Below are 25,589 nucleotides of genomic sequence, written 5' to 3' on the forward strand. Positions count from 1 at the left end.
TGCTGCCTGGTCACCAGGGGCTCCACAGCCAGCACGGCTCCTCAGCACAGCTGACATCGCTGGGACTCACGCCCTTAAACCAGACCTCAGCCAGGGCACCCGCAGCGACTCCCACCTCCCTCCCACCCCGGCAGCACAAGGACGAGTGCTCTGCCACGTCCCCAGCCTGAGGACAGTCCCATGAGGTTCACCTCCTCTCCTCAATCCCCCCGTTTGCTGCTGTCGAACAGCAGGCCCAGGGCAGGGCACAGGGGCTGCCGCCTGTGCTGGGCTGGGTCCCAGTTCTCTCACACTGCCGGCAAGGCCCGGGGCGAGAACGGGATTAGAGACTCAGAGAAATTCCAACAACTTCTTCCCATCCTGCTCTAAGTCCTTTCAATGCCAAGAAAGCCTCCATCAAGCATGTGACTGAAACTTGGCAGCTAAGGGGGTGAAGTAACTTCTCATGAAATAATATTTGTTCTTTAGGTAATTATTTAACAGAACATATGATGATAGAATGGCTTCAAAAATGTGGACCTTTTAACTTACAGAAAACTTTGTGGTCTCCTGAAAATACAGATATTAAATAGCCCTTCACCATTCAGGGAGTTAATTTTTTTCCCTTTCAGAAAAACCAAAGCAGAAATAAAGTGCTCCAAAGCACATGACTGAACAGAGTCAGACTAAGAGCCAGACATACTTGGTAAAGTCAGAACAACATATAGTAAAAAGGGTTTTATTCAATGCTAATTTTTAAAACACAAACACTCCAGGTGCACCATGACAAGTATCACATGCATTAATATTTAATCAAGAGGATTACAAGCAACACAATACCTTCCCATGGCTTCAGTAGTTCCATTGTATTTTTATTTATGAACTATACAAAAGCCACAAATAACTTCACTGAGTATGTGCTGTCCTTGAAACTTAGCAGACTACAACTCCAGAGTCTACTTTAAAACAAATAAGAAATTTGAAAGTAGCACTGAATAAAGAAATCAGATGATTGATTTCTGCTGAGTAAGTCTTCACTTACAAAGAGATTCTGCTCTGAAGTTATATTCATCAGCTTTGCATTATAAAGTTGAAAAAATTCAAATTCATGGCATGATGAATTTCAGTTATTTTGGAAACTGGGCTGGGACTGGGAAAAGTGTCTTTACAGAGAAATTGAATTCTCCCACAAGAAAAGTGAAAGAAGTGTCTAGATTTGCAATACTTTTAGTTTTTCTGCATCATTAACAGATTAAAGAACTTAATGGCTTTGGCACTACTATACTGGGATTTGGGAGATCAGGATTCAGATCTTAGCTTTGAAGCAGATTCGCTGCACAGTCCTCCTTTTTTTATGAAATCATCATTTTATTAACATTTAAGACCTTCAAAAGAGAAAAAAGATGCCTATCAATTTAGAGTCTTAACTTCATTTGCAGCTTTCAGGATGCTACTGCAGTACATACAAGGAAAAGCATGCATTGCTTTTCAGTAGCAGAAAGGACTGCTTCAACCTTTCCAAAGAATTCCAGCAAAGCTGGGAAGCAAGAACAGGTTGAAATTCCTGATTCTAGATTTACAAGACACACTGCAGCCTTTCATATTAATTGTTTATGGATTTAGAGAAAATCTCTCCCAGTGCCTAGAACTTTATTCTTTAAAATATTTTCATCCAACATAAAATCATCTTTATTCTGAAAACAACATTTTGGCAACATCAGTGCTCTTTTCACTTCAAGAACTAGTTGTCTGGATGTGGGAAGAAGGTGGTTTCTTTTCAAAGGTTTGCCTTTCTTCCTCCTGTACTCTTGCAGAGCTGTGAGGTAACACACTGTAAAAAAGGATACGACTCTACAAGCATAATGAATGCTAATGCATTGCAACACCCACAAAGCAAGTTCAGCAAAATTATTTGGCAAGATTAAACTGTCAGTGCACTTCTACAAAACTGAACCAATTAATGCCACCTGAAAACTTGGATCTCCAAATATAAGTCTCCAAAACTAAGCTCATTCTGACATGAACTTTCCTATACGACTTAAAATCTTTCTGCTCAGTTACTTTCTAGTCCCTCTAAACTTAATTCACCGAGGTACAGCTTATAAATAACTGTACTGAAACATCAAGTTCAGCCTAACATAACCCAGATATTTGCTTCTGTAGTATCGTATGTTGTCATTTTATTACTGTTCTTTGAAAACTATCTAAGAATCTAAACCTATGCCAGTGATGTTAATACAACAGATTAAACCCCAGAAGCGATGAGTGGCAGTATTTATTCATCTCAAAGTGCAGCACTAGAAAGACACAACCACATTGTAATGCAAATTGCTGTCAAACCAAAGAGAAAGAGGGAAAACATCTCATTTCTGAATGCAAAGACAATCTCTTGGAAAAATTAAAAATAAATTCATTGTTCTTAACTTGTATAACACAGACTTTGTTTCCTATCAGTATTCTGGGGTCCTCATGTTATATGCCACGACTTCAAGCTTTAATGCCTCTGAATTTAACTACTATCAGAGAGCTCAAAAACCCTGCAAAGACCCTGTGCATATTCTACATTCCTTGGCTGTAGAAAGGTTTGCACAATGAGACACTGTACTCTAAAGACAAAGAAAGAGTAGCTTGAACTTTTTGGCACCTCAAAATGTTTGGTTCTAGATTCCTTACATACTTGTTCTCATTTTCAAATACTTCTATTGGCATAAATGTAAGCATGAGAACTATAAAAGAGACACAAAAGCTATTTTGTTGATGTCTTAGAAAATTACAAGTCAGAGTTACAGTGGGAAGGAAAAAACCCACTGAAGTTGTATTTGGAAATAGACAGTATTTTGGTAATAGACAGAGTTTTGTTTTAAGTAACAGGATCTAAAGAAAATAAACAATGTAGCTGACTGAAGTTCCAACAGGAATGCTTGTGACTACTTAGCATGCCCTGTAGGGACGAACAATAAAGAAAGGTATCATGAAGGTACTTTGCTATGAATTGTGTCTCCATCTTCCTGCATCTTGTACTGAAAACCTGCTGTAAGAAAAAGTTAAAAAGACCAAGAATCACATTTGTTTCCTAATAGTCTTCCCTAGAAGTTTACCCAAAGGAAGGAAAAAAACAGATGTACTCTTTTTATTAAGTGATCTTACCTTACCCATAAAATCATAAATACAAAGATGGTGGTTCAGTTTTGAAGGTATTTTCTGCTATAGCTAAGACCAAATTCTTAAGAGAAAAGAAATAATCCATATTCCTGACATGTAACACTAACTATTTTTGGAAGCAAGGAACCTTCATCTAATACCAAGTGGCATTTATTAAAGACACATGCAAGATGCCACATATCTACCTGCTTACCAACAGAAGGATAAAAAGGTTATTAATAAGGCAAGCAACAAATACAAGGGAATAATTGAACCTCTTCAAGGACTGTCCTGTAAGTTGCATTAATAGTTTATATAACCTGACTTCCATTACACGCTGGTAGAACTGATATGCCTGTGTATTTGGTAGAATAGGTAAAGAGGTCACTTAAGATACCAGAAGTATGTATTAGCTCTATTGTTACCTTACATAACTGTTAAAAAACTAGGGTACATTTCAGCTGGATCCTATTAAAACAGCATTCAGGTAAAGTAATGGGATGCTTGCCCTGTAAGTAATGTCACTCAGTGTAATTGTCACAGAATCAGAACTGTTTGCACTGTAACAGATCCTGTAGATCACTTAGTTCCAACCCCTCTGCTGTGAGCAGCACACCTTCCACTAGGACAGAGCCCCATCCAATCTGTTCTTGAACACTTCCAGGGATAAGGCATCCAAGACTTCTCTGGCCAACCTGTTCCAGTGTCTCACTACCCTCACAGTAAAGAATTTCTTCCTAGTGTTTAATCTAAACATGTCCCCTTTCAGTTTAAAGCCATTGCCCCACATCCTATCACCTCACTGCAATAATGAAACTATCCCCACCTATAAGCTCCCTCTAAGTACTCAAAAGCCACAACAAGGTCTCCCTGGAGCCTTCTCCAGGCTGTACCACCCCAACCCTCTCAGCCTTCCCTCATGCAGGAGATGCTCCAGCCTTCTGATCATCTTCACGGCCTCCCTCTGGACCCACCTAAGCTGGAAAACTATCGTGAGAGCTCGGAAACCAACTACTCCCTAAAACCACCCTGAGTGGCTGGACTAGCAAAAAAATTATACGTCCTTCATTAGGCATGTGGTACTGCAACACGCACAGCTCAGGTCACAGGACTTTCCCTTAGGCAAACGAAATTCCAGCAACTAAAGAAAGTCATAGAAACACTGCAGGGATTTTCCTTGCTTCCTAATCCTCTACAACTGAGATGTTCTGTTCCTTGAACTCCCAACTGTCCCCTAGGGCTCAAAGTACAGGTAGTTCCAGTTCTTCATGGAATTACCCTGCCCTCTTCCTCACACAAAAACTAATGCGTAACAATATTATAATCAAATTATAAACATATAGGTTATATTAATGTATAATTATACAACATTTACAATCCAGATCACTATATATTCAGAAATTCATGAATCAAAACCAAAGTGTTAACTGACCTATGAGATTCCAAATTAAGCAGACTTTTTAAAATGCAGAAAATTCAGAATGCAGAATGTGGGACATTAGCAGCAGCAGTTGTATCTACAAATTAAATCTCAACGGTATCAATTAGCAGATTTCTCAGGAAATAATTAAAATAGGATTCTCAATTCAGTCTTCACAGCACCACTTTAACAGCAACCTCCATAATACAATAGAGTCTTCAAAAACTTTTCATTTAAATCTTCTCAGGGCCTGTATTAACAGTATTATTTTGTAAATGTGTTTCAGACACTCCTATCTCCAAATATCGTAGCAACACTGCATGTATTGCTTCAGGCTCTTCCACCCCCAGTCTCTCTAAACTATCCACCCTCCAGCAGGATTTTCTCTATGCACTACTTTTAATCCAACTAGCCTATCATAACACTGTGGTCACTCTAGAAATCCTGAACTAGGAGCACAGACAGCAGAGACACATTTTATCTTCCAAAACCCAGCTGAAGTTCAAGACACATCCGTCTCAACCTTTCTCAAGAATATTTTCCACTAATGACTTACACTCTCAGTTCATGGAGAACTATCAGCATCTGCAACAAGCTGGCACCAACACATAAAGACAAAACTAGAATGTCAGTCCTTGAGTTACAAAATAACATTGCCCTGGCACACTTTCTCTTCCTTATTGTATTTTCATCGTCTCTCTCAGGAATACCATTTTACTTATTAAGACATTTCCATTCACAATCATTTTCTCGTTACTGGAAAGTCAGAATGACTAAAGAGAGAAAGCTGCACTACAGCATCTCTGTATTCCCATGGTGGCGTTTCTAAGAATAAATTTTAAGAGCTAATACTTCTAAAAAGCATGAATAACACTTCTTGCAACTAAAACTATATAATTTACTTAAACATCCACAAAGCCCTGAACTGTAGCAGGTAGCACTTCCTAACCATAAATTAAGAATTACTACAAAGCAGTTAGCAAAGTACAGATTAAGGTAGAAGTTGTAAAATACCAATTTTTCTTGGCTTCTGCATGCTTTTGTCCATCTAATCTTTTTTGTAGTTACAAGTCTCATCACATTATTTTAACTGGCAAGAAGCAGAGTTCCTGCAAAGCACTAGGAATGAAGTATGAGTTACAGGCCCTTACTATTATTTTCCATGTGAAATATGGTTATTATACACAAAAGGCAGAGATCACATTTTTTGCTTACTGGATTACAAAACAATTTTGCCTCATATTGACTTTATTCATCGTATTAAAAAAAAAAAACCCTATTTTGAAATACTTCCATTTATTTTTCTTTAAATGACAAACTTCTGCATGCATTTTTTTCTTGTGTACAAGAACAGAATCAGCTATTGGATTTTCTGAACCAGTACTCTTTATGTTATCTGAATGAAAATGCCTAGAAATGACTCACCACACTAAAAACTCTCTTAATGAAAAGTAATTACAATGGTCAATATGACTGTAGTATCAGAGGTATTTTTGCTAGTAAGAAAATAAAACACACTACAGTTGAAAGCACAAAGCAGTTTAAAACAAACAAACTAAGTATTGTTTAGATTATTAACCAGAAAGTGCATTATCTTCAATAGGAAGGGAAAAAATTCTGCAGGGACAGAAGCCACAATTTCCAAGGAACAGCAAGACATTTACAGTAGTGCAATAATAATAATACCCCTTGCATAGTTGAGACATATTAATGGTATCCGAAAAGTCTAAATTACAGCCTTGGTAATATTTAAATTACTTCATAGACGAAAATAAATCCATACAAATGAAACCTGAAAAAACTGAGATGGCATTTACCTACTACAATGTAAAAACTGGTTACAGTTGTAATCTGTGATTTACCTACAACAATGTAAAGACATGCCTTAGTTCAAACACTTTGAATGGGAGAACTCGCATTTCTCAATGTTTGCAGAATTAAGATCAATGGACACCAAGCAGTGCATCTTCTTCTGCCAGTCTGTAAAGGATTCTTACATGCCGTTTTTGCAAAAAGGCATCTTAAAAATCATTACCCACAGGAAGAGTTAAAACAGAGAGTGGTAATCTTGGGAAGTGTAAGTCTACTGAGAGAATATATAGAAAACAATGATACCTGAAGCTTGTATGCAGTAAAAAATACACTTCAGTACTCTCAATGTAATGTATTTAATCTCATGTTTAAACAGCTCTTTTCATGTAAGAACACGTTCTGAATCACTGAGCTCATAAAGTCATGAATCAGAAGCAAACAGAAAAAAAGGCTTTCAATGTCCTCAGTTCACTTATTCCTTAGCAAACGAAACCAATCCTGTCCAGGTTTACCAAGCACAGAATGACAGTTCAGATCTAAGACATCTGATCACCTCTGAGAAAATTTTGATCAATTTGGTCAAATGCACAATTACAGAAAAGATTTCATTGCATAGTTTCAATGGAGTTTTCCTCCACAAACACAGCCTGTCAACTTCAGCTCATGAACTATTTCAGTGCCAGCCGGCACAAAACAAGTTTTCCTGAACTACTATGTGGCTCAAACCAAAAAATAAAATTACCGCTCCCCCGTATGTTTACAGCTATATTTTCTTGTACTTTTACAAATACATATGCAAAAAGAAACATACATATGAGATATGCACATGTATGAACATATCTGCATACTTGAGGTTTTCACCTTGAGGCTCTAGACATTTCTGGATGTTACACAGATTTCCTAAAGATTAAAGTCCTCAAAATGCATCAAGTTGATCTTTTACACATCTAGTAGCAGCATGTAGATTTTGATTACTATGTCCTCCACGTAATAAAGGTATCAAAGCTGTCAAATTGCACCAGTGAAAATCCAAGAGAAAACTTCAATTCAGCTGATTATCAGAAAGCTGATACATCAGTAAGCTAATATAAGTTAATTCATGTTTACCAACAGTAAGAATGTGAACTCAGGCAGCTGAATGCAAATAATGACCTTTGGGAATTAAAAAATATTCCCCTAAAACAGCTCTCAAAACTTAAAGAAAATAACTTATACTTGAAAAAAAAACAGATATCTGGTAACGAGGATGTGTGTGACTGGATTACTGTTGAATACAGAGTTTTGAGACGAACACAGAATTCAGTGCAGCACTATCTGATGTAATCACAATTTACAATCACAATTGTACCTTGCAAATCTCACTTCCCTCACCTTCTTTAAAATCATGGAATTTACGGGGTAAAAGCACTGTAGAGACTATAAAATCAAGAATGCAGCATTTCCCTTGCTGAGTGTATAATGTCCACCACACATATTTTGAAAGTGAAGAAATCCTATTTTGTCCTGAAACCCTTTCTGAAATACTGCAAAATGTTTAAATTGGAGCTCTCAGTAGCAATTACTCACTTTCGACGTGTCACTCAACTGTCACCATGACAACAACAAAAATCTTTTCATGCCTGGAGAAGACAATAGGAATTTTAATTACTGAAATTCATTCTGTTGACAGTTTGAGTGAAACCAAACTCTACTTTCTAAAAAAAAAAAATTAAATACCAATTTAAAATTGCAAGAATAATAGAATTTTTTTTCCCCTCGAACATCCTGCTCTTTGTATTTATTTCCTCACGTTCAGATTTAATACTTGCCATTTATCAAATACTTTAGTGAATATGTTCTCTCAGATGGCTGGCAGAATATTTTTCATGTCAATGAAAAGTTTTGCCATTCACCTCAGCAGGAAATCTCAATTGTTTATCAGGGACTGATTGTCCAAGCCAATATCCCCACACATTGGTTGGTTACCTGCAAAGGAGTGAAGGCAAAGCTGATGGCAAGATATCTAATGTTTTTTCTAGTCTTGGGAAAAGAAAAAAAAAGATATTTATAAATGCAGCTGTGAGCCTTTTAAAATATAATGGGTTAGATACTGTTTAAAAAATTAATTAAGAGCCATCCTGTTTTGAATCCTGCAGATTCTTAAACATAAGTCTCTACCTTGACAGGGCTATTCATTGCTCACAGCATGCATAAACAATTCTGGGGATTAGAAAATATCTTCAGTTCCCTGCTAAAAATACACAAGGGGATAAAAACCAGAACACTCGATGTTAATTCTTCTCCATGCTACCATGAAGTACAACTACAGCAGTTATTTATACAACCACATAGCCATTTTTTTCTCCAACAAGCTGGCAAATGGACTCACCTTGATAATGTCAATTTGCTGTTATTTGTAGCTGTTCCTGTACTATCATCAGATAATAACATTTGAAGTAAATCCTGAAAATAAATCAAGTAGCAAAGGACAAGAAGTGCAGCTGACTATTCGCAGGAGATACATATTTTTCTACCAGAAGAGCTTCCTTGCCTGAAGAGTTAAGTGTTGGATTAACACTTGACCTCTTGGCCTGTATCTACCATGACATGTACCATCAGGAAACATTTTTAAAAAGGAAGTCCTATGATGCAAGAATGTAAGAACTAAGATAAAAATGCAAAATCGTGGTAAAACTAATATTTATACATGTTTCAGAGAATATCAATCAATTGGCAACGCAGATAGATTGCCCAGAAAAGAAAAAAATCACATTTTCTTTTGATGTTAAGGACATTTGTTCACACCACAAGGGGGGAAAAAAACCTAAACTGGATCATTAAGCATTCAGTTGTGACTATGCAAACAAACTCACAGATTCAGAATCACAGACGCAATGAGAAATTCAAAAATACCTCTGAGATCATCGAGTCCAACCTATGAGCCTCACCATGTCAACCACAGCACCGAGTGCCACATCCAGTCTTTCCTGAAACATCTCCTAGGACAGTGACCTCACCGCCTCCCTGAGCAGCCCATTCCAATGCTCAATCACTCTTTCTGTGCAGACAGTCCTCTTGATGTCCAAACTAAACCTCCCAACACCCCTTAGGACTGTGTCCTCTCATCTTGTGGCTGGTTGCCTGGAAGGACAGCTGGCTACAACCTCCTTTCAGACAGCTGTAGTGAGTGAGTGATAAGGTCCCCCCTTTTCTCCAGGCCAAACACCCTCAACTGCAACATGAAGAACAAAATAAATCAAAAGAAGAAAAGCACATAAGAACAAAGCAAATGTTCTGATACTACAGCATGTACTTACAAACTGCGGATTCAACCCAGAGAAGATCTTCTAATGAAAGATTGGCAAAACAAATATTCAAGGACACTTGGAAAGCATAAATTCCTACAAGTTCAGGTTCAATGGGGAGAACAAAAATGTGTTTCATAAAGTGAGAAAGGATAACTTTTTATTTTGATCAGTAAGACCCCAACATGACTGAGAAGGCAGCGTTACATGGAGGATCATGATTTCACTATTGATCTCTTGAAAGTAAACGACGTTGCAAGAAACCTGAAATTTTGGGAGGATGAATAAAATTGAGTATTTAAGGAATTCATGTCTGAACCAAACAGCTTCACTAATTCTACAAATAGTACCAACAGCACTGTACTGAAGCCAAGTACTTCACAAACATTGCAGAAGCCTCCAAAATGTCTAGAAATAACTTCTTTGCAGGAAGTGATTTAAACTATGAAGTCATTAAAAGAACACAGATGGCAAAAAAGGAACAGCACACGTTAAAAAGTACATGCCTGTTAGATATAATACATTTAAAAAATTCTCATCTTAGTATTTAACTTCCTTTGTAGCTCAATGGTTTGGTTTATTATTTTTTCTAAGTCAAGGGCAGCGTTTTTATTGTCATTTAGAACTCATCAAGGAACTCAATGAAGTAGCAAAGCATAAAAAGTAGACTATTCTTAGCAAATACATACGTATTTTTCTACCAAAAAGAAAATTCCTTCTACGAAGAGTTAGTGTTGAATTGCTTATTACTCCAAGGGCAAAAAGTGGTAGGGAGCCAAAGCCCTTAATTTCTGCATTGTTCCAAACTATGATAAAGCAAGAGTGAAGACTGCCTTTCTAAAATGTACTATTTAACAACAGCAGGCTTATTCGTACAACACAGCAAGTTCTACAGACAGAATGTTCTAAATCAGGACCAAAAAAAATCTGGCATGTGTACTGATTAGAAAAATAAACTAAATAAAAATCCATATCCTTAATAACCTGTATTTACTTCGTTTAAGCTGTCATACTATAGAAGTTAATCATTAAAACCAGTAGAGACTTTATAACCAACACTGATTTCAATGAAATTTCTACAGGAACCAAACAACTCAGGAGGGTTCCTGGAATTATTTACATCAATACCTTGAATCCAGACTGGGTAGGATAAAGACAGTAAACCACTTACACAGTGCCTGAATAGAGCTTTTTATGAAATATTAAGGTATTCAATCCTTTTCACAAAAGCCTCACTTGATAGCAATTGCTAGTAGCAATCAAAAAATCCAAGCCTTTTTAAGAAGTGTCATTCCCAGCTACTTGTCTTACAGCTGATCACTCATTGCTGTGCTTATCAGGAAGAAACACAGAGATGTGCAAGTTATTTGTGCTACAATATATCTCATCTGCTAGGATGCAATGGATTTCACTTCAGCAATGGGTAAGATTTTCTAGTGCAGCAAAGAAAAAAAAGATCAGAATTCAAGACGAACAATCCACAGTATGACAGTGGTTCTAGTGTAGTATCTTTAGAAATAACCATTACAACAATAATAAAACTAACAAGTTTTATATAGGCACACACCAACTCATTGTACTTTCCCTCCCACAGAAAAATCTGATCCTATGTTAACGCTTAACCAGTATCCCAAGCCGGGTGAGAGGGGAGTGATCTTAGCTCCATGGAAATTTACTGTGGTCATAACTGAAGACAAAGAATCCCTGAAAGTCAAATCTAAAATAAAGGAATAAACTTCCATCCTGCCAACTACCTAATTATTACCTTAAATCACTCCAAACATTTTCCTGGCTATCTTTAGCACTCTGACTTGCACCTCCATCATATCCCATCTACATAATACATAAAAGGGATAAGAAGAACAATTCTGTTACTGCAGTCTTTGGCCTTCCTCCGTTCTGGAAAAGAGACTTCATCTATTAGCAATAGCTAATTACATTTGTGCTCTACAACACTTTTATGTTTGATTCCTTATATTTTAAAATTTATCGATAAAATTATGAAGTGATGGAAGACAGTATCAACTACCATCATGAACTCAAAATATTAAACTAAAACAAGAAGAGCCAATAAGCCAATTCCAATTTTATTTGTTGAATTATAAAGCTCTCATATTTGGCAATTTCTCAAATACTGTGACTGCTTCATGTGAGTTTGTTCTATACACAGAAGCATTTAACTTCTGTTGATCAGAATGAAAAGCACTAGTTTTACTAGTAGAAAGAAGAGTGACTCAGGAGCAACAGCTTCTAGACACCAATATTAATCACATTAATCAAGGTACTGGAATTATTTCAATCATTAGCTCATTTTCCTGAAGGATCTTAAAGAACTAACAAAATCACAAACATCTGGATACATGTAACATTTTTGAACCATTTATGAGCATTAGATTTTTAAGGATACAAAATTTCAGCAACTTTCTTGGAAAGCAAGTTCCAAGTTAAAACTATAATCACCTCTTCCAAAGTAGGAAATAGAAAAAAATGCACATTTTCTACTCTGCTGTATACTTAAAAACTTTACTATTTAGAGAAAAAGTTTTCCGTCATTTACACCACAAAATTACTTGCCTCAAAACTGTACTCAGACATACCAGCTGTCGCTCTCATGTAAGTGTCATTTGGCACTAGAATCAGAGTTAAAAATCTTTTGCTCTTGACTAATCAAACAACAAAAGAAATCCTCAAGGAATTAACCCAGAGATGGCCTTAGTATTCCTAGTGACTACTGTGACCATGCATCCATCAGATGAGATTCCTGTGTAATTTCATACAAGCACCACAACATGGTAATCAAACAGGCAGCAAACAGACGACACATTTTTTGAAACACACTGCAGGGCACTGGCATTCTGCAAAACAAGTCTGTTGTACGTTTCCAAAATAAGACTGAATTATTTCCATTTTCATTTAAAACAAACAAACAATCACCCATCAAAACAAACAGAATAAATCAAAGAAGGGCAGCAGAAGATCAAGCTGGATGGGAAGCATGATGGTAGATACAGTCAGGACACAGGGTCTTAAGCACCATTTGTGCGACTGGTGCTGATCTCACTACTTTGGAAGCAATTTTCCAGAAGAGTGCAAGACGTCTGCTTAGGCAACCACCAAATTACCAATCACATCTGACAGAGGTAGTAGAACTATAGGGGGTTTTGTGAAAATGTTAACTGATGTGCACGCAGCAGCTTTGCAGTTGTCTGATATGAATACTGAGAAGTCACCTCTGTCCTATGGGTATCTCCTACTTTCTGTCCTGGCTATCACCAAAGAAAAATTCCTCAGTTTCTGTGTGAGAACTCTACAGAACACAGCAAATGTGCACACTATGTGCAAATGAGCACATCATGACCTAAGCCCTACCACAACAACTTGGAATCCAGAATAAATCAGCAGCTGAAAGAAAGCCAGAGAAACCATTTGGAAACAAATGATGTTTTGAGCTCAAAAACATGTCCTTAGTACTGAGTCCCATGGTGGCTGCCATGGCTCTGACTTTGAAGCTTTAAAGGTAAATCCTGTCATGGGTAAGGAAGCTGACAGCAGCATAGCAGCCTAGTCAAAGCAACTCTTACATTCCAACCAATTCAGGCAGATTCTCACAGGGCAATTCATGCCATTTGAGTTTACCAATTTGGTCTACAGCTGTTTTTCTTTCCACTGTCCAGAAAGGGTTTTTTTCTCTGAAAGAACTGATTTACCCATCTGAACTACACTTCTAAACTCGAACCACAATTGCTTGCACAACACAAGGTGCCTCCGGCTGGGCTCCAGTCGAGGCTGCCAGTATTTCACCACAGCTCTGTGAGGCAAACACACATGCACGGCTTTGATCCAACACACATGTCCCAACACTTACACATCTCCACTTCCAAATCAGTGCACTTAACCGTGATCAGCAAATTAACAATGATCACTCCTCCAAAAAGGTTCTGTATTCAAGCAGGGCTTAATATGCTATATGTGATGCAAGGAGAACCTGAATGAATTGTCAAGACTAATGTGCAGCATGAGGACAGTCACAACTGGAAAAACAACCAAGGAATAGGCAATAGTTTAAAAGTAACAGAGCAGAGAATAGATTCATGTATTGGGACACAACTGCTTAGCAGAACTAATTAGGCACCAGCATTGCTTCAAAGAACTTCAGCCCAAACTCCTATTGCAGTTCCTGACATATCCTGTACTCAAGTAAGAAAGAATAAATGCTGCCATTGACTCTCTATCTGTAATGCTTTCAACTTCTAAAAATTCACAGTCATAATACACAAATCAGAGATTATGGCAGTAAGTATGTTTTCGGACCTTTACAAACCACACTTTACCCAAGTTTAAGCTGAAACTGGAAAGATTAGAGAATGCTTTAGAATACTATTTTAATATACATCAATACTGATAAAGTATACAGGAAGTTCCTTTCAAATCATTGTAAGTAGACTATGCAGATTTAGAAAGTACAAACATTCAATGCCTTGATTGTTAGGAAAATTTAGTTTTTAAAACATGCAAAATTATGACATTTAAGCAATTGAGGTTTTCAGAACAGCTTGTACTTCAAAATAAGGGGCTTATCTTCAGGAGCTTTTACCATCTGAAATACAGCACATCATGACCCAGCAGGGTGAGAGTGGGCAGAAAAGAATGCAGAGTGAAAGTACAATGAAGAGAAATCAAGACCCATGGTGCAAAGCAATAGAAAAGTTTACATTACAAAATCCACTGCACATTTGCCTAATGTTTTCAATGGAAGTAAAGCAGGCCCAGCAGACAGCAGCAATAAATCCATAAAAGAAAAGCACTTCTGCCAGGGAACATGAAAAACTCTCAGTAGGCACTAATAGATCCACGATGCTATTCTTTAATTTAACAGTTCTGAATTGTGAAATGAGATTTTCATTTAACAAGCTGAAACAGGCCACATACTAAATATTCTGTATTTTATCCATCTAAGGTAATACAGTGCAGGAAGAAAACAAACCTGCCTTTAAGGTTTCAACATGAATAGCCAAAATCAGAATGAAAAATTTATTGTACCTTCCCCCATCCAAAAGCTATACCACCACTTCCTACTGTTCTTCATAGATACAGAACAGCTCAGAAAAGCTGGAGTTAAAACACCAGAAATACCTTGTGGACACACATGAAAATCATTCTAAGTAAACTCCAGTTGATTTGCAATACAAATACATTTTTCTAATTGACACACACTGATGTGTGCTGACTTTTCATTAGTGGGAACAATCCACAGCAGAGGAACTCTTGAGAAAGGTATTTCTGGATCTGTGAAATCACCCCAAACCTCACCCTCTCCAACAGAAGACAAAGGCATGATAAAAAAACTCCACAATTATGGGTAATGATCTAAGTTTTTCTTTTTCTTCCCTTCAGGCAACCTTTTTTGATTTTTAAGAGCAATGGAAAAGACCAAACAGCTGTAGGAAAATGAAAGGAAACTCTCTAGCTTTTACCTGAAAGGGGAAAGGAAGAGGGAATGGAAAGCACTAAAATCCAAAAGAAGGTGGCAAAGACCAGAGAATTACATTTTTCAGAACAGTAATAAATGAATAACCAACAGTTATGAATTCTATAAACCAGGATGTATTTCAAAACCAGAAATCTTACCTGGTAAACAGCACACAAGCATAAAGCAAGTAATTTTTACCACATCCACTTCTGAATAGGCTTAAGCAGAGGGAGTAACCTGCTAAAAAACCAGAGTGGGGACAGAGCTAACGACATGGCTTAAAGCAAGAAAGACAAGCTTGAACTTGATGCAGTTTAACAGGAGAGCCAAGAAACGGATTTTTCAAATGGATGATGTAGCTAAAGCAGCAGGTAAAATGTGGATTATTTACACAGGAATAGGAAAGAGGAGGGGAAGTGCTGCAGAGCTCCAAGAATGTTGCAGCAGCCCTGCAGAGAGACAAGGCCTCTAGCACGAGGCTCTCCAAAGCCAAAGGGAAAATGGGCAGGTCTGCAACACTTTAGGGACAGGGGCAGCAAAGTGCAGACAGAGTTGAAATTTGAAAAGTGAAAGAACAAAGCAGAGATGCTGTCCCACTGCAGGAAAAGACAGCAGCCACAGGAAACAGAGAATTAAGTGATGCCACAGCAAGCTAAGTTTAAGGGTATAACACTCAAGAGTGTTCAAGGAAAGAGAGTAACATGCAACAACATCTGGAAACGAACCAGGTCTTTATTTCTGAGGAAGCGCTCTACGGGGTCGCATTTTTCACTTGAGGCAGTCACAGCCCAGACAGACATACCAGGGAAGCAGTGTCCTCATGTAGTGCCCTGGCACCCTCCCCACATGAGCTCATAATCTCAGCCATTACAGTCCTCTCCACTGCAACTGTCTGTTTCAGCAGATGGTTATTCCTCACCCAAAGCCATGAGTGAATGAAACCTCTTGCAGGAGCTGAAAACCTGATGTAAATTTTGAAAAGGCAAGCACCATCAGCATTATCTGCATTGCAGTCATCTCAGCAGCACAGAGGCATTTCCACGTCAACAGGACCAACCGTCTGCTTAAACAAGTGTCTTATTGAAGATGGCTCTCCTCAGTATGTGAGAAAAAAGTAGTCTGGTTTTCTGCAAAAAGCCTAAAAATGGAATATATAACCATCCATTTTTTAAGTGCTGAAATTTATTCTCCTTTTCTGCAGGAAGATGTCCTTCAAATGAATTGCAGGACTCATGAAACTGGATTAGCAATGTCATAAATCACACACCTGCCAAAATAACAGCATAAAAACTGAGCCTAAATATAACCTACATCTGATTTGAATAGATACAATCTATATTTAACAATTTGTTGTAACTCAAATATTAGCAGACACTTATTCAAATATCAACATAAATCACAGCATTAGTTTTAATTTTCCTACAGTTAATTGTTTTAAAAACAACTTTTGAGCTTTTGCAATGCCCTCATTTATGATTTAATAAGTTTTGAATTTGCATAAAGAAACTTGCAAATTTATGCTTCACAAATTTTCTGCCAGTACTCCAACTTTTTTCCTCCAAAGCAAATTGTAGCTAATTCCCAGTTTACATTTCTCAAATTATCAATGAAATGCTCCACAAACCAGGACCACTTTTAGGACCATCATTTAAACTGCAGGATTTAATACAAGCCAAAATTTCCTTAATGGATACTGGAAAGAACAGTATTTCTCTACAGGCTCAATTTCTAAGACTCAAACATAGTTTCCATATTTAATTTCAAACCCACAGTATTAAGTGCATAAACTCACTGTGTTACAGGGTGATTTTGTGACCTACGTTTTACTGCTTAACCTGGACTCTCTCAACACCCCAGGTAAATCTCAAAAACCTCCAGACACATCCCTTTTTTAAGGATTTTTAAAAAGTAATCAAGAGGTATCCAGGCACCTTCAGCTCCAAGAGAATCAATCAGAGTGGAGATCTTGGGAAGCACACTTCTAAACAGAGATCCGTGATAATTCATTAACTTAATGATGCAAGTAGATTAGTCAACTGTTGAGGCAGAAATAGCAATAGAACCAAGGAGAATTCCGAACCATCATCATTCACAAAACCAAGTCAGCGTACATTTACACCAACACAGACAAAATTTTGTTTCAGAACACAGAGTCAAATTCCCCTAAAACAACAGAAATAATGCATAATGTTCCAAAAATAAAGGAACAAACCTCCACTTCATGCTCAAGTCCTCAGAATAATGAAAGTACAGAACATTTTACATTTGAATCTGTAGTTACACTAGACCTTTTCCTTTCTTCATAATGAATAATGTGTTAGAAAAAAGCAGTTAAGAAAAAAGCCATGCAGGACTTGCTGTAACTGGTTCTGCCACCCAAATATCAATGTCATTAGAAGAACTGCAATTACATTTCTGTGAATAAGAGCCTGAAATACCTGAAAGCACAAAGTAAACAAGAAGAAATATTCAAAGTTTCAGTCAGAATTAATTAGAAAAGTAAGCAGTCCACATCAGAGCTACTGCTTTGCACCATTTGCATTTTATTCTTTTGCCTCCTTTTAAGGACACTTAATAGATAACATTATGATAATGCTCACATTTTTCCTCAGTTTCCTCTTTCCTGACAGAATGATTTATAATGAATTGTTGCAATCAGCCACCCGTTCATCTGATTACACCCTCGCCAGCATGTGTAACCTGAGCCACACTCGGAACGTGCAGAGAGACCTGAGGAGCCCCAAGTGACAGATGCCTAAAGAAGGCAATACCCAGTGGAACTCTGCAGAGGTGAAACGAGCACTGCACCGCTGCCAAGGGTTTCACAAGAGCTCAGGGTAACACCGGGACAGCACCAGCACACCCAGCTGCTCCTGCAGGGAGCCACGGGCAGACTGCGTCCATCTCCTGGCCACTCGCGCTCCGTGGCTTTTCACTTCCAACTAACATGGGACAAAACAGGAGAGAGGAAAAAAAATGGAAAAAGGGAAACAAAACGGAGTGAGGAAAAAAGGGGGACCGGCAGGAAAGCAAGATGTACGAGATCAGTAAGAGCAGAGAGATTTGCCGTACAAGAGGCATTTTGTAACAGATGCATTCCTACCAGCTCCACTTTTCCAAGAAAGCAACTGAGGAACGCTGTGCAACACCACGAGGAACTGCAACACCAGCGCACACCTCGGTCAACATCTCTCACCACTTCATGCTTCTGTCTCCTGGACAAAAGTTAGAGATGATGACCTTGGCACCTGCCTCATCTCTGACAGCTTTCCTATGATTTTGTCTTCTCACAGAGCACCTTGTGCTTAAGATTTGTTCCCTGCAAGCTGAACTCTTTTTTCAAGTCCAATCTTGCTTAACGAGTTACATTTTATTATGGGAAGCTTTTTCATGTGTTGTTTGTTCTGTCAAGCCCAAATAACTGCTGACATTCTAATCATGAGGCCCTTAGAAAAAAATAGGTATTTTGCTTAAAAGCAATCTTCTCATTTGCCAATAAAGCAATTATATATATATATATATCATGTTTAAATCATTTTAATATAAAAATAGCCTGCCCACATTTTAAATATTGCAGAGGATAAAATACATAAAACTGTCCCCTTCAGATTTTAATCGTTCCCTCTCTTACTTAAATCTGAATTTAATATATTCCTACAGCACCAGCTTCCTTTAGTAGTTCTTCCCAAGCCCTGAAGAAGGAATTATCTTTCTAAAAACCAGAGACCAATCTCCCTCTCCTAACATGAAAGCTACATTTTGGTCTAGCCATATAGAAAAATCAAATTCTGTAGGGAAGCAGCTTCTAAGGCTAGCATGAATTTAGCACACCGTGTTCTTGCATATAGTTTGTCCATTTAGTCAAAAACTCTGCCCTCCCCTTTCTCCTCCTCTTCTCCCTACAGCACAAAGGCAACAGCTCTGAACCAGCAAAGAACATAAAATACAGGAAGCTTTGCTCAACTGATTTAGTTATTCCAAGAAAAATGCAACTGTAAATCCGTGTCATACCCATGCCTACTGCTGAATATTCACAACAGCAATATTAAACAGCTACCTAGGACTTTCCCTAACACTAAAAAAAAATGTTGTAATATCGTTTTTGTTATTCTTGGTTACTATTTGCCTGGCCACGTTATTTCTCAAGAGATTGTAATTCAGGTAAACTTATCAAATTATGCCACAAATGAAACTGAGTAAATTTGTTTCTTTATATGCATTCACTGTCTTCTAACACTGCGCAACATGGAAGCAATCAAGATTTATTCCTCTGTCTAAAATACAGCAGCTTTCTTTTTTTTTTTTATTTAATAAATGGATTCTGATAAAAGGCAACATTTGAAGTGAGCAGTGGCTCCCTCTTTAAAAGAAAAGCAGTAGCTTAATGCTGCAAAATCTCCTCCCTTTCCACAGATAAGCCCTGTCCATTTGTTGCTTAGTTTCAGTTATAGTAACTTAGGCTATTGCTATGACTGGATGTAATTTGCATTGACTGCATTCCAAATCAACTGCACAGGTGTGATTGATTCATCTTGAATTCACAAGATTACAAGTTTTCACTATCAACAACTGGATAGCTATGTTTATCCCCTTTTGTTTATTAGCAGACAGAAAATGTACAAAAGCATGTGGGATTCCAAGACTTTCGTTGTGAACATGGTTTCCACTGACCTTGCTGGAAGTATTGCACACGGATGCAGAAGGTTCAGATTTTGGTTAGGACAAAGGGGAATCTTCTTATGAAGAGTATCCAAGTCTGCCAGCAAAACTCCAATTACGTCACCAAAACAGCAGTAATTGCTCCACGGCTGAGACACAGTTGGGTTTTGTATTATCTCACATCTCCACGTGAGGAAAGAGATGTAACTCCTATTCAAAACTGCGTCTGAACGTGTATTTGTGAGGCAAACAAAAACAACTGCTTTCTAAAATGGCTACAATCTGCTGATATCTCAGTAGAGCTGAAAGCTCTGGCTTCCCATAAAACATGTCTAAGATACCAGATGTCTTCTCTTTGCCAAAGAAATACTCACAAGACTACACTCTTGTCTAGCAGCCTAAAGCAAAGAGAGACAGAAGAAGTTCTTACAATAAACAGCTCTTGCCATACCAGGGCAACTGGGAGAAAGACATGAGTGCAGCCTTTGTTCTTAATCTCTACTGATTAGGTTTATGAAAATCAAGCATGTTAAGACTATTTTGAAAGACTTTTGAACAGACTTCCTTCTACACCATATGATATATAAAGAAAACCCAACATTACATGATAAAGCAGGTGAAAAAATGCAAGCTCTGTGGCTGATGCCATACTAGCCAGAGTAATGACAGGTTTACTTGTAGGCTTACTTTGACTACCACTTAAATCTAACAACAAATTCTACATTTGCTGCTACCTATCTTGAAGCAAATGGATTACAGATGGCCATGTTTTCTCTGAATTTCTATATGAAATACCAAACCTGTAATAGAACAAAGATGATAAATTACTCTGTTTTTCAATCATGTGGGACATTTTCTACAATATTTAGATCAGATCTCCTTTACTGTGCCCTTGTAAAAGAAAAAAGCAGGTATTTTTCATCACACTCAAACTAAATTATATTAATCTCTATATTTTGTTCAAATAAGGAAAAGCAAAAAACCACCAATTCTTGCATTACATGGATACCAAAAATGAATTACAATATGGCTCAAAAAACACAGTCCCCAAGTTGAACTCCTGTTTTATGCAATGCCATAATCCACAGCCATGCTACCCTGAGTGACCCAGTTCTGGAGACAGCATCTTGGTCATCTCCAAGATAAACAATGCCCTGAGCAATCTTAGAAAATCGTAAATGAACAAAACACTGACTGTGCATTCCTCCAGAACAGGCTACCATCAATACTTCATCCACCTTTCTACAAAAACATTATTCCAAAACTATTATTCTTTATGGGTAACAAAAAGCACAATCCATCCTGAACACTAAGCAGTCCCAATGACAACTCAGATCTGTGGAAAATTAGTTTTATCTACAAAAAAATAGAAAAAGCTTCCTGAAAAGAGAGCTTTTCCAGAACTCTGTTCAGGACTTTTATGCCATCTCAGTACCAAGCCAGAGTAGATTTAATTTCTCTGTCAATATACAAGTTTAGCATAATGTACACTAACCTTCCCACTAGAGATCACAAACCAATCATGATCACAAACCAATTATGATAAACAGTAGTCCCACTGCTTATTTATTTACTGGGAAAAGTTCACTCACCAGAATACGACAAATAGAGTGCATTGGAGACTCTAATTCAGCCCTGTCTCTGTAAGGCCCAAGCAAAAATGGATGAATGTTACTAATCCAAAGAAAAATCCTGCACTGAGGATGAGCTCTAAAAGGACTGCAGGAATACTAATTTTACATTTTACAGTTTCAGTGGTTGTAGACAATGTAAAGAACTTCTTTTTTTCAGTACTGAAACAGAGTTGCAAAGTCAGAATGACTTAGTCATTAAAGGAAGTAAGTCCACCCAATTTTACATACATAAAACAGGATCTTAATAAGCTCACTTGCATATAACAGAAACTAATTATCTTATCTGAAAATTATTAAATACAGACATCATTGAAATGCTGAATAACTATTTAAACCCATGTAAGAAACAGAACGGAGAGAATTAAAACAAAAATGCAGATAAGTTCAGGAACTTTAATCTCTCTCTTTCCACAACAGAGGACTTGGAACCCGCTCATGAGACCTTCATTCTTGTCCAGAAGGTCACTGTGGAAACTTGGGAGCTGGGTTGTGGCTCTGGACATTCTGATCCTAAGGAGGAGTGAAAAGCTGTGACTTTGGCTAAGCACCCAATGCACGGGTGGGAAGAGAAGGTTTTCAGATCAGCTGCCATTTACTGAATTTCTGTTGTCCACTTTCCAGGCTATTCATGCCTTTTATAACAAAAAGTGTCCAGAAATAAAAAAGAAAGGTTACTAGTATCCACTAAAGTCAGGCCAAAGGACAACCAAACTGTGAGGAGTCACTGTGACTGACCTCTCAAGGGCTAACTCTGGTACCCTTGAGCAGACAGTCCCAGTAGTACTACAGAGACACAAATATGTGAATTTATTTCAAGGAACACATTAAAAAAGTGTTTAAATCAACTCTATGCAGAATCACTCTTATTTCTACTCACAAATGACCATCACTGCAGTCTTACCAAACTAACCCATACCACTGTTTATGCTGCAGTTCATGGATATTGTCAGATTCATTCTCTAGATCTGAGAATGTTAATAATTAACTTATTCTCTTATCCTTCTCTCCATATGTCCTACTGGAAGATGAGTAATAGCATAAAACTCCTGTCCTAACTCCCATTTTTCCCTCCCTCTGTTATTGTCGCAGGGACTTCAGGTTTAGACACAATAAACAGAGATTACATTCCTGTATTAAGGTGTGCCGGAAACCTGAGCTCTTTCAGCCACAGAAGTACTGTAACACATTCCCTCTAATTATTATGCAATATTACAGTCTTCTACAGCAGCAAGAACAATTTCATGGTTAGGATCCAGCCCATTCACTAGAAAACTGTTATACGGCACTTTCAGAGGAAGGATTATCAATAAAACAGGACTGTTGAGTTAAAAAGATAAAACAAGCAGCTTATACAATTTAGCTTTACCACAACACTGGTATTTATAACCTTCTCACACATGCACATTTTGTGTGAATTGTCTTAGTAGCAAAACGTCAGTAAGTACTTCTGTTTATTTACCTTATGTAATTATACATGAAAAGACTTAAAATTATTAATGTTTTAGAAATCTATATAATTTCCTTTTCTCAACACTGTGGATATCTGGCTCTCAATAAATGACAGAAATATCTGAATACATAACTCACTTTGAAAAAAATCACCAAGGTTACAACTTCTTTTTTCCAGTTAGAAAAACTCTGAAAATATTTGGTATGCTTAGAAATAAAAACATTTGCTTTAAATAAAAGCAAACTTAACTGTAAGGTCAGGCACATAGCATTCTGAAATAGTATTTATGGTTTTTAGCTTCTTAACTCTCCAATTTCATAATTTTTTTCTGAGAACAAAGAAATGGGGGAAAAAAATCAGTTAACACACTCATCATGCTACAGCTCTATATGCAACTGCAATAAAAGGTAAAACTTAAAATACAATATACCTGCATGACACCTGGTAGAATGGATATCCTGGCAGAGGAAGAGAGTTTGAAAATCCAGACTGGCTCGACATTGCCTTCGGGTATTGTATCCACTTAAATCTCTTCTATATTCCATATGTTAATTCCTTACTAAAAAAATATGTACGTATGTATCCATCTGTACCTTGCTCACAGCTAACTAAAAAGAAACCAAGTGCATATTCGAAGGTCTCGAGGATTCTGCCTGCATTTCAAACTGCTTCCTCAGTAGTGAAATTCCTAAAAGCCAACACCCTCATGACATCACATACTACAAAATCATAAACACGCAATTGCCTCAGCGAGGCAAGGACAGCCCGTGGGTTTGGACTCGACAGAGAGCCCTGCACCGCATTCTTCCTGCGAGCACAGTGCCTTTCAGGCAGAGACCTGCTGCCTGGAACAGCAGCCCTGCTCTGGCACGCAGCCAGCCACCAGCACAACTTATTGCCAATGCCGCAAATCCCTGCCATCGCCTAATGAGGAGCCACACTGCAGGTGAAACAGCCTTTCAGCCCTCCACAGGAATTTCCTTCCCAATGCACGGATCCATGACCTTGAACTTGGTGACAGAAACGTCATCTGAACATCTCAGTTAACTGCACGCTGCACGCTATTGTTTTGTAAGCAGGATCAGATTGCACTGCACACCACGGTAGCATGAGAAATCATACTGAGCTTCCCCTGCTAAAGGAGAATCCTCTCATGCTACACCCCTAACTATGGGAAAAGCAGGAGGGAAGGAGAGGAGATGGAATCTTAAACCACATTATTTAAGCTACTGAATATAGATATAAAATTATGTGCATGCCTTCCTGCAGTATTTTACTACTGCTTAAATCAAAGAAATATCAAAAGCAACGTTTCTTTTGATATACAGCACAATGGTAAGTTACATTAAAGTTACTTGGGCATGCCTTCCTCAAGAGAGAAAAAGACTACTGGAAAGCAGGAAGACATGTGAGCAGTCACAGTCATGCCCAGTGGCATGACTAATGTCAAATAGACTTAAATGATTATCTACATACACAACTCTTAAGGAAGGTGTACAGTGCCCTCACACACGGATTTCCCTAATTTAGGCAAAATTTTAAACAAAAGAGATTTTTAAATTATTTCATTACCTACGCTAAATGCACTGGAAAACATTAAAATGTTGAGTTTAATACCTCTGCCTCGTGACATACTATTTACTTTCATATTATTTTGTCTCACTTTTGGAAAAAGAATAATCAGTTTCACCTGGTTTATCCCAAGTTTAGAATTTACATTTCCATCATAAGAAAAATGGTACAAAACTTTGTCACTATCCCAGGTACCTTTTAAAGTCTGACTTAAAAGACACAGGTCACTGCATAAGCCTCCAATTCCTTAAATCCTATAAAACTGCCAGGATAACAAATAGAGCACAGTCTGCCCAAAAAAGTTTTGGTGTTTTTTTTTTTGATTTGCACAACTGATACATCCTGAAAAACAAAGAAGCTTCTGGGTAAGTCATTTTGCATAAATGTTTCTTTCTCCTGTCTGTAAAGAGAGAGCTTGAAAAGGCAGATCAAGCACAAATAATGTTGTGATATCAGCTGAAATTTTACAGACTTGAAAAAGCATCATCTCTCTCATGTTCAGTACTGAGCACTCACTCCAAAAACTCACAACTCTCAAAAACCACTTGGGGAACACCAAAGAAAGTTGTGTGCATGTGAAAGTAAGAGAAAACTCCCCTAATTCTGTCTGAGCCCCTTTTGCCTTATCAGGGATGTTAGGATGAACACTGCTAACTTTCATCCCCACAGCCAAGCTGCTCAGGATGTGCCAGTGATTCCCCTGCACTGCTGGCTGGCCCTGAGGAGTCCCCCTTGTGTGCACAAACCCCAAAATACTTTTATTCTGTGTATTTGCTCATCTGTTATTTGGCATCTTCACGACACTGATAATGGCAGCATTAGCACATTTATGCAGTAACTCTCATCACAGAATAACTCCTCCTAGTCCCAGTTGGGATTGAGAATGTTTCCATTGGATTTGCCATCTGAAAAAGAATGTTAGTGTCAAATCAGCAGATTACAGGCTTATAAATTAGGAGTCTTAGAGGTTGCCAGTGGCTTGCCATGACATTTTGCAAAAGTCACATAGTCCCTTAATGCCTAGCTTATCCACATAATAAGGAAAATACTTCCTGACAGCAAAGAAATGATGTGAAGTTAATTTTTTTGTAATTAAGTATTGAAATCCTCTGATTAAAGATTTATGAAGGGATAAAACAGCTGTAGCATTTGAGGAATAAGATGTGTG

The 25,589-nt window shown here is 37.8% G+C and overlaps 1 protein-coding gene across 10 annotated transcripts in view; it reads right to left on the reverse strand.

Annotated features, from left to right (window-relative positions):
* PLEKHA7 (pleckstrin homology domain containing A7) overlaps window positions 1-25,589 on the reverse strand; it is a 146,435-nt gene that overhangs the window by 73,056 nt on the left and 47,790 nt on the right. The window contains exon 1 of one of the 10 annotated variants that reach the window (XM_063398087.1): window positions 23,280-23,365. The exons of 8 other annotated variants lie outside the window; for them this stretch is intronic. In XM_063398087.1, coding sequence (XP_063254157.1) covers window positions 23,280-23,350 — 71 coding nt within the window. In that variant the 5' untranslated portion in view covers window positions 23,351-23,365. Of the gene's footprint in view, window positions 1-18,209; window positions 18,311-23,279; window positions 23,366-25,589 lie in introns of those variants that run through there. One more of the 10 variants, XM_063398085.1, reaches the window with a different exon arrangement.

The sequence above is a fragment of the Prinia subflava genome, chromosome 5, assembly GCF_021018805.1.
Source record: "Prinia subflava isolate CZ2003 ecotype Zambia chromosome 5, Cam_Psub_1.2, whole genome shotgun sequence".
Lineage (NCBI taxonomy): Eukaryota > Metazoa > Chordata > Aves > Passeriformes > Cisticolidae > Prinia > Prinia subflava.